This window comes from Lithobates pipiens, unplaced genomic scaffold (assembly GCF_037356315.1).
Source record: "Lithobates pipiens isolate NorthernLeopardFrog02 unplaced genomic scaffold, aLitPip1_a1.2 Scaffold_56, whole genome shotgun sequence".
Classification (NCBI taxonomy): domain Eukaryota; kingdom Metazoa; phylum Chordata; class Amphibia; order Anura; family Ranidae; genus Lithobates; species Lithobates pipiens.
The window spans coordinates 2753375-2769234 of NW_027507878.1; the positions used below are offsets into that span (position 1 = coordinate 2753375).

Below are 15860 nucleotides of genomic sequence, written 5' to 3' on the forward strand. Positions count from 1 at the left end.
ATGAAAGATTGACATTTAGAGCGTCATACATTAAGCAGAATTTTTAGGGGAATTTTTGATAAAAGGTCCCCAGACACATATTTATAAAAATATATTTCATGACCTTTAAAATTGTCTACATTAAACCACCTTATGAATGTTTCCTACTTCCTATAAAATTCTAAAGCTACCTCTGACCACAAATGCATCCTGTTTCTTGCAGACTTCAGAAGTAACTTGCAAAGCATGGTGTTTCACTAAACTTCAGTAAATATCTGTTCAAGCAGAGTCTAAATGTAATAAGAAGAGTATAAACTTAAAGGGTGACTCTCCCTACCCTTACAGTGATGACCTTAAAGTGAATAACTTAACACCAAGTTCACTATACGGACCACGTATGTATTTATACATGGTGATCTTATCCCCCTATGTATTTGTATATGGAGATCATATCCCTCCTTATGTATTTATACATGGAGATCATATCCCCCCCTTATGTATTTATACATGGAGATCATATCCCCTCTTATGTACTTATATATGGAGATCATATCCCCCCTTATGTATTTATGCATGGAGATCATATCCCCCCTTATGTATTTATACATGGTGATCATATCCCCCCCCTTATGTATTTATACATGGTGATCATATCCCCCCCTTATGTATTTATACATGGAGATCATATCCCCCTTATTCTCCTCTTCTCAAGAGAGAATAAATTTAGTTTCTCTAATCCTTCCTCATAGCTGAGCTCCTCCATGCTTCTTATCAGTTTGGTTGCTCTTCTCTGCACTTTCTCCAGTTCCCCGATATCCTTTTTGAGAACTGGAGCCCAAAACTGAACTGCATATTCCAGATGAGGTCTTACTAATGATTTGTACAGATGATATCTCTCTCTCTTGAGTCCATACCTCTCTTACACAGTAAAGGACTTTGTTCACTTTGGAAACCGCAGCTTGGCATTGCATGTTAATATTGAATTTATAATCTACTAAACACCCGGATCCTTCTCCACTATTGACTCCCCCCAGTTGTACTCCCCCTAGTATGTATGATGTATATTCTTAGCCCCCAAGTGCATAACTTTACATTTATCAACATTAACCACTTGGCGTCCGCGATATAGCCAAATGACGGGTACAGCGCAGACCTGAATTTCCGGGAGGCCGTCATATGACGTCCTCCCATTTGCACGCTCCCCCTGCGCGCTGTGATCACTGAGTCACTGAGACTCGGGTGTTCACAGATCCGAGTAAGGGGTCGGTCCCGGCCCCTTACCACGTAGTCAGCCAATGACAGCTGATCACATGATGTAAACAAAAGCTCAGTAATCGGTAAAAAAAAAGAGCTGATTACCAGATTATGTGCAAGGGACATCAGTCCTGAAGAGGAAGAGGCAATTCTGCCTTATCTGTGCCCACCGGTACCTCCTGCCAGTGCCACCTGCCATTGACACCTGCCAGTGCCCACAGTGCCCACCAGTGCCACCTATCAATGTCCATGAGTGCCACCTATCAATGCCCACCAGTGGTGCCAATCAGTGCCACCTAGGAGTGCTGCCTATCAGTGTAACCAACTAGTGCCGATTAGTGCCCATTATTGCCACCCATCAGTGCCCATCACTGCCACCTATCGGTGCCCATCAGTGCCGCCTCATCAGCGTACATCAATGAAGGAGAAAAATTACCTGTTTGCTAAATTTTATGACAAGATATAAATAAATATTAAAACATTCTTTTTAAATGTCTTTTTAATTGTTTTTAACAAAAAAAAAACAAAAAAACGCAGAGGTGATCAAATACCACCAAAGGAAAGCTCTATTTGTGGGAAAAAGATCTAGATCTAAATCTAGTTCTGGATGGTCTTCTTATTCAGTGATTTATTGTCCTCTTGAATGCTGCCTTAAGGTCGTTATTCCTCAGGCTGTAGATCAGGGGATTAAGCAAAGGGTTAATGAGGGCCATTATGACTGAAAACAGCTTGTTTATGCCAAACATATTAGCGGAAGTGGGAACCAAGTAAATAAAAAATGAGGAGCCATAGAAGATGAAGACCACCAAGAGGTGCGATGTGCAGGTAGAGAAGGCTTTCAGCTTTCCGGTTTTGCCAGGAATGTGGAGAATTGTACTGATAATTCTAATATATGGAAGAAATGTGAAAAGAAGGGCAGTTATTGAAACACTGCCGCCCAATGCAAAAACGACCACTATGTTTATTGTTGGGTCAGTACATGAAATCTGAAACAAGTGTGGAAGATCACAGAAGAAGCTGTGGATGGAATTTGGACCACAGAAGGACAACCTGAGCGAACAAAGTGTATGAACCAAGGAATAAATAACCCCAAAGACCCAAATTATAACAGCTAAATGACTGCACATCCTCCAGGACATAATTTGTGTGTAATGTAGGGGGTGGCAGATGGCGATGTACCGGTCATAGGACATAGCCGAGAGCAAAAGAATCTCAGAGACAGCAAAATAGCCAAAGAAAAAGACTTGGGCTGTACAGGCAGGGAGGGATATTGATCCGGTTTTGGTGACCAAGTCAAAGAGCATCCTTGGTCCACTCACTGATGAATAGGACATGTCCAGAACAGCCAAATTGCTGAGAAAAAAATACATTGGGTTGTGCAGATGGTGGTCAGTGAGGACCAAGAAAAATATAATGAGGTTTATGATCAGAGTCATCAGATAGATCAGAAAGAAGAGCACAAAAAGTCCATTCATGGTCGGTGGATGGTTTGATAGACCCACAAGAATAAGAGTGGTAATCTTTGTGAGATTTCTCATATTCACTTACTGTGTAAATGTATCAACAAAACACAGAAAGAAAATTATTATTCTGAGAAATAATTAATTGGAAAAAAATGTGTGCCGCACCTCATGCTCAGACTTCCATATAAACATTTGATTCAGTTCTTGGCTTATATAGATATAAAATCCTGACATTCCCACAGGACAGTCTGATGTGTTGTAAGAAAACAAAGCTTTGAGTCTCGTTAATTGTCTCTTAAGACGTAATTTTAAACACCTTTGTCACCCGAGAGCCTTTCTTTTTATAAAAATAAAGTTTAAAGTTATTATTAAATAAATACGATTAAACGTAATAAAATAATTTCTGACTAAAACTCTGTAATTCCATTCTTCTTCAGTTCCATTTTATAGGCTATTGGACAAGTACAAAACACTTTAAAGGGTAACTCCCAAAAAAAACAAAAAAAAAATAATAGCAAATAAAGAAAAAAATAATATGGCATATACAATTACGACTCAAGTGAAATTGAATGCGACCTCAGACCAACGGCACCCACAGCCACCCACCCAAGCCGCAATTAACCCATGATTCCGAGGCGTTCAGACCCCAGCACCAACAGAGAGTACCCCCTGCCTGTCAAACCCGGCTTTCAGACAAAATCAGCAGCTGGCCTTCTCAGCCCTCCTACACTTCCCCCCAGGGCCTCACGGACAAAGCCAGCAGGACATGATACCCTCCCCGGCCTCCACAGAGTCCCTCCTTGACCACTCATTTGGGGATCAAGCTTTCTCCCCCCCTCAGGGCCTGCAACGTCTGCCTGCACTGACTTCCCCCACCATGACGCCCCTGCCCAAGGTTGTACTTTTAATGTAGAGGATCTCTACCTCAACTTGTCTGCCCTCCTGGATAAGGGGCTAGCCTCCACAGCAGCTAAAATCACTGTGGAAATTAAAGCAGACCTCCAGAACATAGGCTCCAGGATGGAGGCAATTGAAACTAAGCTGGATCAGACTGCTGCAACCTCACATTAAAACTCTGATCTCATTCAAACCCTTCAAGATCAATTGGATACTGCTGTATCCCACATTGATGATTTAGAGAATAGGTCCAGGAGGTACAACTTCAGGATCAGAAGTTTGCCATATATCCTGGATGTCACGGTGGTGAAACAAGACCTAATGAAAATGCTGATCCCGAACATCCCGTTCCCCCATCTGGAGCTGGATAGAGTCCATAGAGCACTTGGCCCCCCCAGGAAGGATGGCCCCCCCAGGGACATCATTGCCAAACCCCACTATTACACAGTCAAGGATGTGATAATGAAGCAGTCATGAGCCCTGCCCCAGGTGACATGCCAAGGTCACCATGTGCAGATTTTTGCTGGCCTTACACCTTCTACTATCCAAAGCAGAAGTACCCTGAAACCACTTCTACACACTCTCACAGGAGAGATTAAATACAGATGGGCTTTTCCGTTCGCAGTGAAATTTACATTTAAAGGCCAAAACCTCTCCTTCTCCAACTACGGGTGAAAAACTTCTCCTCAGCCTGAAGATAATCTCCCAGGAGATGGACATGGAAACTTCTTCACCCTCCATGGGCTCAAACAAATGCCCTCCACCAGTGAGCCCTCTGAATCCCCTTTGGAATAAGCCCAAGGCTTGCAGATCATCCCATAATGGCCCTCCATGAATTCCAGCCTGAAGCAGAGTTGATATCCTATTTGGAGACAGACCACAGAGATTAACTGATCTTCTGTCTGCCAAGCTTGACTTTCTCCCCTACCCCAGGATCTGTTATCCTGGTGCACTTCCGGTGCCTCATTACCAGTTATGTTGCAGTTTGCATTCTTCCAGTTGCTTTCAGTGACCAGACTTCCAGAGACCCTCTTTCAACTCCGAAAGTAAAGGAAAAACCGTCCTGATCTACTCAGTGACTCTTGGTGGGATGGGCAGGAGGGAGATGTGACGAGCAGGGATCTTAGGGTTATTTGAACCCCCCTTATGACTACATTTGTTTCCAACCTGTATTTACAGAATTGTTGACTTTGACCTGATCGCCTCGACCCCATGCAATAGAGTCTCTCAAAAGTTAACTTTTGTTTTTATATTTTTTCCATTCCTGGGCGCCCTGGTCTGGGGTGGCTCACATGCACCTCCTCCTATCCCTTAGACTCCCGACGGTTTCTGGAGGATAAGACCTCCAGGCCTTGTTTGGCATGGAGCTTTTTGTTCTTGAAAACTCTCTCACTTCTAGGTGTGAGATGTCCTCTATGTTCCTTTTCTCCTCCCGAGGTTCCTACACACCCAGGGGGAGAAAACTCCCTCCTCCTCTATCCCCCTTCCTGTTCCTTCTCTCTTTTCCTTCTTATTTGGAGCTTTAACTAACCTTCCTCTGCTCTTCAGTTTGGATACTCGCCTGGCCTACATGACTTGAGAGACCTAATTGGAGCAGACCAGAATTCCCATTCACTCCCACATGCTGGAACAGACTCCCAGATGTAAGTAGCAGTGGGCTTGTTTGCGCCCCTCATCTATGTTTCCATGGCTGACCACACACGAAATGCTTTAAAGATAGCTACTCACAATGTCCAGGGCATGAATTCCCCATTCAAAAGGAGAAAAAAGCTCTTTAACCATTTTAAATCCTCAGAGCTAGCCATTGTCATGCATCAAGAAACTAATTTTCCCATTCAGTATAGTCCCAGATTCCTCCACTATCACTTCCCTAATTTGTTTCTAGCAAGCGCAAAAAATAAAACTAAGGGGGTGGCCATTATTTTTGCAAAATCCTGTAACGTTAACTGTATCTCAGACACAAAAGACCCAGAGGGTAGATTTATCCTACTTAAAGGAACGATTGAGGGTCATCTTTACTCTCTCATCTCTTACTACGCCCCTAACGAGAGTCAAGCTGCTTTTTTAAGCACCTATTTGATTCCCTCTGCCCCATCCTGGAGGGTACAGTCATTTCCGGGGGGGACTCCAATGCAGCATTCGATCAGGGTCTAGATACATCTAGACCTCCCGCCTCCCAATTGACCCGCCCTACCAGAGAGAGCCTCAAGATTGCCAAACTCATTCATGCCCGTGGCATGGCTGACGTCTGGAGAGCATTAAAAGAGCCTTCTCTTACTTCTCCAGTCCTCACAATTTATACGCCAGGATTGATCACATTCTAGTCCAGACCCACACTATCCCTCTCATCACTAATTCACAAATCAAAGACACAATCTTGTCAGACAACTCTTTAGTTACCCTGACACTACCCCTGCAACATTCGAGACCAGGTCAAGGACACTGAAGATTGAACGAATCTCTTCTCTCAGACCCAGTGAGAGTCACCATGCTAGAAAAATCCCTGAAGGAGTAATTCACTCTTAATGAAGCTGAGGGTACAACCGCAGAGTCTTTGTGGACAGCCCACAAGATGTACATCTGAGGGAAAATCATCAGGATGACCACTCCAATAAAATGAGAAAGGGCAGCCGACATTAAGACATTAGACAAGTAGTACACCTCAGTACGTACCCAACACAAACTGCACCCCTCTCCCGTGTTACTTGCTCAACTTGATAGGGCTTGGCTGGAGCTCAACCTAGTGCTCACGGTTAAAGCTGAAAAACAAGTCCGCTGGAGTAAAAACTAATTTTATACCCAAGGGGACAGATTGGGTTCCATGCTGGCTTCGAAACTAACCCCCATATTCCAGTCTTTTGTAATGCCAAAGATTAGAGTCCCAGGCCAAGGCACCACAGCCAATCCCGCAAAATTCCTCAAGGTCTTCCATGACTTTTATTCCAACCTATATGGTCCCCTCAAAGCCAAAGATAACGCTCTCATCTCCGAGTATCTAGACAGTATCTAGACAGCCTCCCCATCCCATCTCTCTCCGCAGAAATACTGGAAGCCCCCTTCTCTGAAGGAGAGGTTCAGGAAGTAATCAAAGCCCTTAAATCAGGATCAGGATAACCCCCCTACTACAAGACATTTATGAATACCCTGACCCCCCACTTGACAAAATTCCTTAACACAAAGATGCCGGGAACCCCACTTGATCCTCCCCTTAACACAGCCTATATTGCAGTCATTCCTAAATTGGACAAAAACCCAGAAGAGGTTAGCAACTACAGACCCATCTCCCTTATCAATAGCGACTTTAAAATTCTCACCAAAATTCTGGCAAACCATTTTGCTTCCTTCATTAATAAATATATACATAAAGATCAAGTGGGGTTCATCCCGGGAAGGCAAGGCCCCGACCAGATCAGGAGGGCCATAGATATAGTTTCAATTTTCCAAACAAACTGGGCCGGGAGCCCTAAACAAACAGGCATGCTCCTCTCACTAGACCTCCAAAAGGCCTTTGACACAGTCTCTTGGCCATACATTTTTGCGATCCTTGAGCGCTGGGGTTTTGGCGAAAGATTCATGGGCCTGATGAATGCTCTTTACTCAACTCCTAAAGCTTACATCAGGCTCCAAGGATATTACTCCAAGCCAATATCTATAGCTAAGGACACTAGGCACGGCTGGCCACTATCTCCGCTTGTTTTTGTGATACCTATTGAGACACTTGCCATTTCCATTTGCCAAAACCCTAATATACAAGGAGTTACTTGTGGCTCTCAGATCCATAAATGTGGCCTCTTTGCGGATGACATTCTTCTATTCCTCACCTCCCCTATAACCTCCCTCCCCAACCTGTGTCAATCCTTAGATGAATTTGCCAAGATTTCAGGTCTCCATGTAAACTACTCTAAGGCCGCGTACACACGGGCGGACTGTTCGCCCAACTTTGTCCGCTGAACAGTGTTTCAGCGGACAGTGCGCTCGTGTGTGGGCTTCAGCGGACAGTTTCAGCGGACAGTCTGACGAACAAAGTTTTTCGGAATTCCCGTAAGACAGTCCGCTGAAACTTGGTTTGAGCGGACAATCCGCTCGTGTGTAGGCTTGTTCGTCAAACTAAGTTCCGCGCATGCTCAGAAAGGATTTACACGCCGAAGGTTGCATTGCAGTGTATTGGACGTCGTTTTTCGAGTCCCGTCGTACGTGCCGTTCACGTCATCGCGCACGCTTTCAGCGGACTGTTCGTTCATCGTGTGTGGTCAAGTCCGCTCATGCAAATTTTGAGCGGACTGTTTGTCGGATTGTTTGACAAACTAAGTTGGGCGAACAGTCTGCCTGTGTGTACGCGGCCTAAGTCTCATGCCCTAAACATATCCCTTCAGTCTGACACCGTTGCCCTCTCACAAACAAGCTTTAAATTCAAATGGAGTGCCTCCTCCATTAGATACCTGGGAATTAACCTCACGGAAAAAACTGGGCCTCTCTATGCCAATAACTACCCCCCATGTATCGAAAGCTGGAGTCAGATCTCATTTCCTGGTCCAAGAACAACCTATTATGGCTTGGGAGAGTTAATTCAGTGAAAATTACGCTGATTCCCAGGCTGCTATACCTGCTTTGTTAAATCATTTCAAAGCAAACTACTCAAATTTACTTGGGGTAAGGTGGGTTATAGAATCCCTCAACAAACTCTATCTGCTGTGATTATTTGCTTTGCTGAACTGATTCATCCGCTGTGACTACCTGTTACTGCTTAACCAGTTACTGAGCTGATCCATCCGCTGTGGTTACCTGCTTTACTGAACTGTTTCATCTGCTATAAGTTACCTGCTTTACTGAACTGATCTTTCTGCTGTGATTACTTGCTTTGCTGAACTGATCCATCCACTGTGACTGTTAAAGCTTAACCAGTTACTGAACTGATCCATCAGCTATAGTTACCTGCTAAAGCTTAACCAGTTACTGAACTAACCCATCTGCTGTGATTACCTGCTTCACTGGACTTTTCCCCCTGCTGTTGTGCTCCAGTCTGCAAAGCTGAAACCCCACCAATTCATCCCTTACATCTGTTGATCCTGCCAGGCACCTGTCCCCCTCCTTACTCCTGTGTTCCCTGTTGCAATACCAGGAAACCGGTAGTGGGAGTCATAAGGGAGGCCTCTCTCTGTAATTCGGGCTCGCTACCACAAGGTACGTGACACCTTTCAGGTATCGAAGATAGTGTCTGTTCAGATCTGTTCAGATCTCCTATCTGGTACCAAGGACGTGGGGTCTGTGACCTCCATTTGTGTATTGGGGAAAGCCTGATCATTATTTTGGGCCATCTTTTTCTGCCAATTAAACACCAGACTGGTTTTATAGACAGTAATGTCCCTATTGTATTTTTTCTGTTTCTTTACTTTCTGATCTTTTTCTTCTTTCTCCAACAAAGTTTTTAAATTTGTGGAAAGGGAAATATATTCAGATATTTTGCTAAAAGCTGCTACTTTATCCTTTAATTCTTTAATTTCCAGGTCAATGGCGGCCAGTCTCGCCTGTTTTCTTTCGACCAGGAAATTAACTAAGCACAAACCAGCATCATTAAAATATATAAACCAAGGTTCTAAATTGTCATCTCCCTGTTGAGGATGGACGTCCCAACGCAGACCCCGAGGGACCATTTTTTCTTTCAGATATTGCTCAAGGAAAGCAATGTCCCACTGCAAATGTAATTCAGTGGTCATTATGTTCCTGAGTCTTACAAATAGACCACTGAACCTTCTTCTATCACTCACAGTGTTGGACACTTTACAGTCACTAATTTAAAGACTATTTGCCACTATTACTATTCATTTCTTTGTTTTTTGCCAATTTGAGCATTTATATTTGCATCATGATATTTACAGTGTATGTTGTTATATACTAATATTTGTCACTATTAACCCCATTGGGCTAATGAGTCGCCTATTTTAGTATTTCACACTGACTCATATCCTTACAATTACTTGACTGTGTTCCCTAAGGACCCTAAGTTATAATCTACTTTTTTTTCTATTTCATTCTATTCTCTTCTTTTATTTTATATCCTATTTTGTTCTGTTTTGCTTTATTAAATTCTATTTCTTTATTTTCTGTTCTATTATATTCTCTTTGGAAATTGGAAAACTTTTTGAATTCTAAAAACTATTAAAATTTGAAAAACTATTCGAAATTGGTTGGAAAACTTTTAAAATCAATTTAAATTCGAATATGAATAAACATGACTAATCCCAAAAACAAATGAAAACAAATTAAACTAATTAATGTAAATAACGAATTGAAAACAAAACAAAATGAAACACATTTCTTTGTTCTGCCCATGTCTAGTCACCTCTGATACATTGTACACAAAACTGCAGTGTTAGCAAGATCACTCCTGGTCTCTGTTGTTGGCCGGGAGCTTTTTTTTCCCAATAGTCACACTAGGTACCTGTATAATTGGTGCCCAAAATGTCCCCAAAAAGTTACACTAGTGAGGAAGCCTACAGGATCCTGAGTATGTCAGCTGAGAGTGAAGGAAATGCCTCACTGTCAGAATACATGGCAATGGCAAAATATGAACCTGTAAAAAGTAACGGCACCCTGACAGATATCTCAGACGATGGAGAAGAGGTCCCTGCTCAGGTCAGGCATACAATACCTGACCCCAGGTTGGTGAAGTGCTAGAAACACATAATTATGCTCATATGCAGTTGGGCGCAGGTACTAGTGCTGCTCTACTTTTTGGTGATCTGGCAAGCACCATTGGCCTTGTACATCCTGGTCTTTTAGACACCAGTGCTGCACAATCTGGCGAGGTCACAAGCACCAGGGCCGTGTTACCACTAGATGAACTAGACAGCTGTCTAGGGTGCACCATGGCCAGTGCCACATTCCTCTCCTGTCACCCCCTCATCCCTGGTGGATGTCACCTCTAGAACTGCCATCCCTCCCCCACACACACCGGTGCACCTGCACACACTGATCAACTGCCGCTGAAGTCAGCCCCGATCACCCCCTGTCAGCTCCAGCCAGTGTGAAGCTTGGGGTGGAGAAGTCGGTGTGGCCGATCTGCAGGAGTGTACTGGAGGAGAAGAGGGAATGTCCCCTATGGAGGTCCATACACAGGCTGCAAGCCGAGACAAAAGGAGTTCTCAGGCGCAGGTTGGAGAGGCAACTGGAGGACGTGCCGCACCTGGAGGAGCCCCTCTCCCACCACCACACCTGCAGTGTGAGAACTGGTGGCTGCGGGAGCAGGTTGGAGAACTCTGTTGTCAGGTGGAACTGTGGAAGGACTGAGCTGGGTGGCGGGGCTGAGCGGTGACTGACAGACCAGGTACTCCAACCATGCGCTGATCGCTTGCCCGGCAAGGCAGCTCAGGTCAGTTAAATGAGGGGGCAATACACATCATAGGGGGGGTATAGTCTATACAGGGCAGTGTGTGCAGGAAGGGGGGCAGTTTGTGCGGAAAGGGGGTGTAGGATTAAAGGGGGGCAGTGTGTTCAGAAAAGGGCTGTAGAGTTAAAGGGGGCAGTGTATACAGGAAGGGGAGTGTATAATTAAAGGGGGCAGTGTATACAGGAAGGGGAGTGTATAATTAAAGGGGGCAGTGTATACAGAAAGGGGAGTGTAGAGTTAAAGGGGGCAGTGTATACAAGAAGGAGAGTGTATAATTAAAGGGGGCAGTGTATACAGGAAGGGGAGTATATAAATAAAGGGGGCAGTGTATACAGGAAGGGGAGTCATACAGGAAGGAGGGGTGTAGGGTTAAAGGGGGAAGAGGGCATTATGTGCAGGAAGGGGTGCAATGTGTCGTTTTTTGGGGAGGGGATGTAAGTAGCTGGTTTTGTGAAAACAAACTGAAAAAAGCACCACCAGGTCAGGACAGATCAAGTTTAATAAATACACAAAGGTATATGTTCACTTACATACTAGTTAAAAGGAATTCAGCACAAAAGATCCTCCATTAGTGACATCTCTCTGCATGATGTTGGCTCAGTATAATATCCATCCAAAGGCAGACAAAACAGAGTCCCGTCCAGCCTTATCAAAGAGGTCCTTGATAACGCCCTGTAGGTTGGTGAAACATGTCGACGTATTTCCGGACTGTGGTCCATTGCACTTCAAAAGTTTTTTCCCATTGTGGATCAGAACATTCGGCACATTTATTTGGACTTTATTTACATTTTTTTTTTTGCTTTGTATATTCACATCTGCACTTATTTACACTTGGTTACACATGTTTGATAATATTTGCGAGCGCCACATTTCCATAAAGTTTTGCAACTGCAGCCACCAAGATTTCAAGCACAGGACCGCAGAGCCTCTGGTACCATCCTGGCATTTCAGGGTCTTCGGAACCTGTGGTAGGTAGTCAGGAAGTGAAATCAGGAAATTATGCTCTTTGAAAGCCTAAAGGTGGTCATTAGTTTTTGGGCCCCTGTACACAGCTAGGCTCCCAAAAAATTCTTGCACATGTGTAATTCTTATTATCGGGAGAAGTAGCAGAATGCATTTGGGGTGTAATTCCACATATACCCATGGCATGTGTGAGAAATCATCTCACCCCCCTTATGTATTTATAAATGGGGATCATATCCCCCTCTTATGTATTTATACATGGAGATCAAATCCCCCCTTATGTATTTATACATGGAGATCATATCCCCCCTTATGTATTTATACATGGAGATCATATCCCCCCTTATGTATTTATATATGTTGATTATATCCCCCTTATGTATTTATATATGGTGATCATATCCCCCCTTATGTATTTATATATGTTGATTATATCCCCCTTATGTATTTATACATGGAGATCATATTCCCCCTTATGCATTTATACATGGAGATCATATTCCCCCTTATGTATTTATACATGGTGATTATATCCCCCTTTATGTATTTATACATGGTGATTATATCCCCCTTTATGTATTTATACATGGAGATCACATCCCCCCTTATGTATTTATACATGGTGATTATATCCCCCCTTATGTATTTATACATGGTGATTATATCCCCCCTTATGTATTTATACATGGTGATTATATCCCCCCTCATGTATTATACATGGAGATCATATCCCCTCTTATGTATTTATATATGGTGATTATATCCCCCCTTATGTATTTATACATGGAGATCACATCCCCCCTTATGTATTTATATATGATGATTATATCCCCCCTTATGTATTTATACATGGAGATCATATCCCCCCTTATGTATTTATATATGGAGATCACATCCCCCCTTATGTATTTATACATGGAGATCGTATCCCCCCCTTATGTATTTATACATGGAGATCATATCCCCCCCTTATGTATTTATACATGGTGATCATATCCCCCCTTAATCTCCTCTTCTCAAGAGTGAATAAATTCAGTTCCTCTAATCTTTCCTCATAGCTGAGCTCCTCCATGCTTCTTATCACTTTGGTTGCCCTTTTCTGCACTTTCTCCAGTTCCCCGATATCCTTTTTGAGAACTGGAGCCCAAAACTGAACTGCATATTCCAGATGAGGTCTTACTAATGATTTGTACAGATGATATCTCTCTCTCTGGAGTCCATACCTCTCTTATACAGGAAAGGACTTTGCTTACTTTGGAAACCGCAGCTTGGCATTGCATGTTATTATTGAGCTCATCATCTACCAGAACACCCAGATCCTTCTCCACCACTGATTCCTCCAGTTGTACTCCCCCTAGTATGTATGATGTATATTCTTAGCCCCCAAGTGCATAACTTTACATTTATCAACATTAACCACTTGGCGTCCGAGCTATTGACGAATGAAGGGCACAGCGCAGACCTGAATTTCCGGGAGGCCGTCATATGTCGTCCTCCCCTTTGCACGCTTCCCCTGCGTGCTGTGATCACAGAGTCACTGAGACTCGGGTGATCACAGATCGAAGTAAGGGGTCGGTCCCGGCCCCTTACCACGTAGTCAGCCAATGACCGCTGATCACATGATGTAAACAAAAGCTTGGTAATCATTTTTTTTTCTCCTCACGCTGACAGTGTGAGGAGAAATAAAAGCTGATCACCAGCTTATGTGCAAGGGACATCGGTCCTGAAGAGGAATTCTGCCTCATCTGTGCCCACCAGTGCCACCTGCCATTGACACCTGCCAGTGCCCACCAGTGCCACCTATCAATTCCCACCAGTGGTGCCAATCAGTGCCACCTAGCAGTGCTGCCTACCAGTGCCGATTAGTGCCCATTATTGCCACTCATCAGTGCCCATCACTGCCACCTATCGGTGCCCATCAGTGCCGCCTCATTCGCGTACATCAATGAAGGAGAAAAATTACCTGTTTGCTAAATTTTATAACAAGATATAAATAAATATTAAAACATTATTTTTAAATGTCTTTTTAAATGTTTTTAACAAAAAAAACACAGAGGTGATCAAATACCACCAAAGGAAAGCTCTAGTTCTGGATTGGATTATTATTCAGTGATTTATTGTCCTCCTGAATGCTGCCTTAAGGTCGTTATTTCTCAGGCTGTAGATCAGAGGATTAAGCAAAGGGTTAATGAGGGCAATTATGACTGAAAACAGCTTGTTTATGCCAAACATATTAGTGGAAGTGGGAACAAAATAAATAAAAATTGTGGAGCCGTAGAAGATGAAGACCACCAAGAGGTGTGATGTGCAGGTAGAGAAGGCTTTCAGCTTTCCGGTTTTGCCAGGAATGTGGAGAATTGTACTGATAATTCTAATATATGGAAGAAATGTGAAAAGAAAGGCAGTTAATGAGAAGCTGCCGCCCAATGCAAAAACGACCACTATGTTTATTGTTGGGTCAGTACATGAAATCTGGAACAATTGTGGAAGATCACAGAAGAAGCTGTGGATGGAATTTGGACCACAGAAGGACAACCTGAGTGAACAAAGTGTATGAACCAAGGAATAAATAACCCCAAAGACCCAAATTATAACAGATAAATGACTGCACATCCTCCAGGACATAATTTGTGTGTAATGTAGGGGGTGGCAGATGGCGATGTACCGGTCATAGGACATAGCCGAGAGCAAAAGGAGCTCAGAGACAGCAAAAGAGGCAAAGAAAAAGACTTGGGCTGTACAGGCAGGGAGGGATATTGATCCGGTTTTGGTGACCAAGTCAAAGAGCATCCTTGGTCCACTCACTGATGAATAGGACATGTCCAGAACAGCCAAATTGCTGAGAAAAAAATACATTGGGTTGTGCAGATGGTGGTCAGTGATGACCAAGAAAAATATAATGAGGTTTGTGATCAGAGTCATCAGATAGATGAGAAGGAAGAGCACAAAAAGTCCATTCATGGTCGGTGGATGGTCTGATAGACCCACAAGAATAAGAGTGGTAATCTTTGTGAGATTTCTCATATTCACTTACTGTGTAAATGTATCAACAAAACACAGAAAGAAAATTATTATTCTGAGAAATAATTAATTGGAAAAAAATGTGTGCCGCACCTCATGCTCAGACTTCCATATAAACATTTGATTCAGTTCTTGGCTTATATAGATATAAAATCCTGACATTCCCACAGGACAGTCTGATGTGTTGTAAGAAAACAAAGCTTTGAGTCTCGTTAATTGTCTCTTAAGACATAATTTTAAACACCTTTGTCACCCGAGAGCCTTTCTTTTTATAAAAATAAAGTTTAAAGTTATTATTAAATAAATACGATTAAACGTAATAAAATAATTTCTGACTAAAACTCTGTAATTCCATTCTTCTTCAGTTCCATTTTATTGGCTATTGGACAAGTACAAAACACTTTAAAGGGTAACTCCCAAAAAACTCCCCAAAAAAAATAAAAAAAAATAATAGCAAATAAAGAAAAAAATAATATGGCATATACAATTACGACTCAAGTGAAATTGAATGCCACCTCAGACCAACGGCACCCACAGCCACCCACCCAAGCCGCAATTAACCCACGATTCCGAGGCGTTCAGACCCCAGCACCAACAGAGAGTACCCCCTGCATGTCAAACCCGGCTTTCAGACATAATCTGCAGCTGGCCTTCTCAGCCCTCCTACACTTCCCCCCTGGGCCTCACGGACAAAGCCAGCAGGACATGATACCCTCCCCGGCCTCCACAGAGTTCCTCCTCTGCCACTCATTTGGGGATCAAGCTTTCTCCCCCCCTCAGGGCCTGCAATGTCTGCCTACACTGACTTCCCCCACCATGATGACCCTGCCCAAGACTGTCCTTTTAATGTAGAGAATCTCTACCTCAACTTGTCTGCCCTCCTGGATAGGGGGCTA

General features: G+C 43.3%; 2 protein-coding genes across 2 annotated transcripts; both read right to left on the bottom strand.

Annotated features, from left to right (window-relative positions):
* Positions 1-1791: 1791 nt before the first annotated feature.
* Positions 1792-2978, bottom strand: LOC143958109 (olfactory receptor 1M1-like). Its single transcript, XM_077467560.1, has one exon. The coding sequence runs from the start codon at positions 2769-2771 to the stop codon at positions 1854-1856; it is 918 nt and encodes a 305-aa protein (XP_077323686.1). The 5' UTR covers positions 2772-2978; the 3' UTR covers positions 1792-1853.
* Positions 2979-13902: 10924 nt separating this feature from the next.
* On the bottom strand, positions 13903-15062 carry LOC143958042 (olfactory receptor 1M1-like). The gene has a single exon (XM_077467488.1). The coding sequence runs from the start codon at positions 14965-14967 to the stop codon at positions 14050-14052; it is 918 nt and encodes a 305-aa protein (XP_077323614.1). The 5' UTR covers positions 14968-15062; the 3' UTR covers positions 13903-14049.
* Positions 15063-15860: the final 798 nt, after the last annotated feature.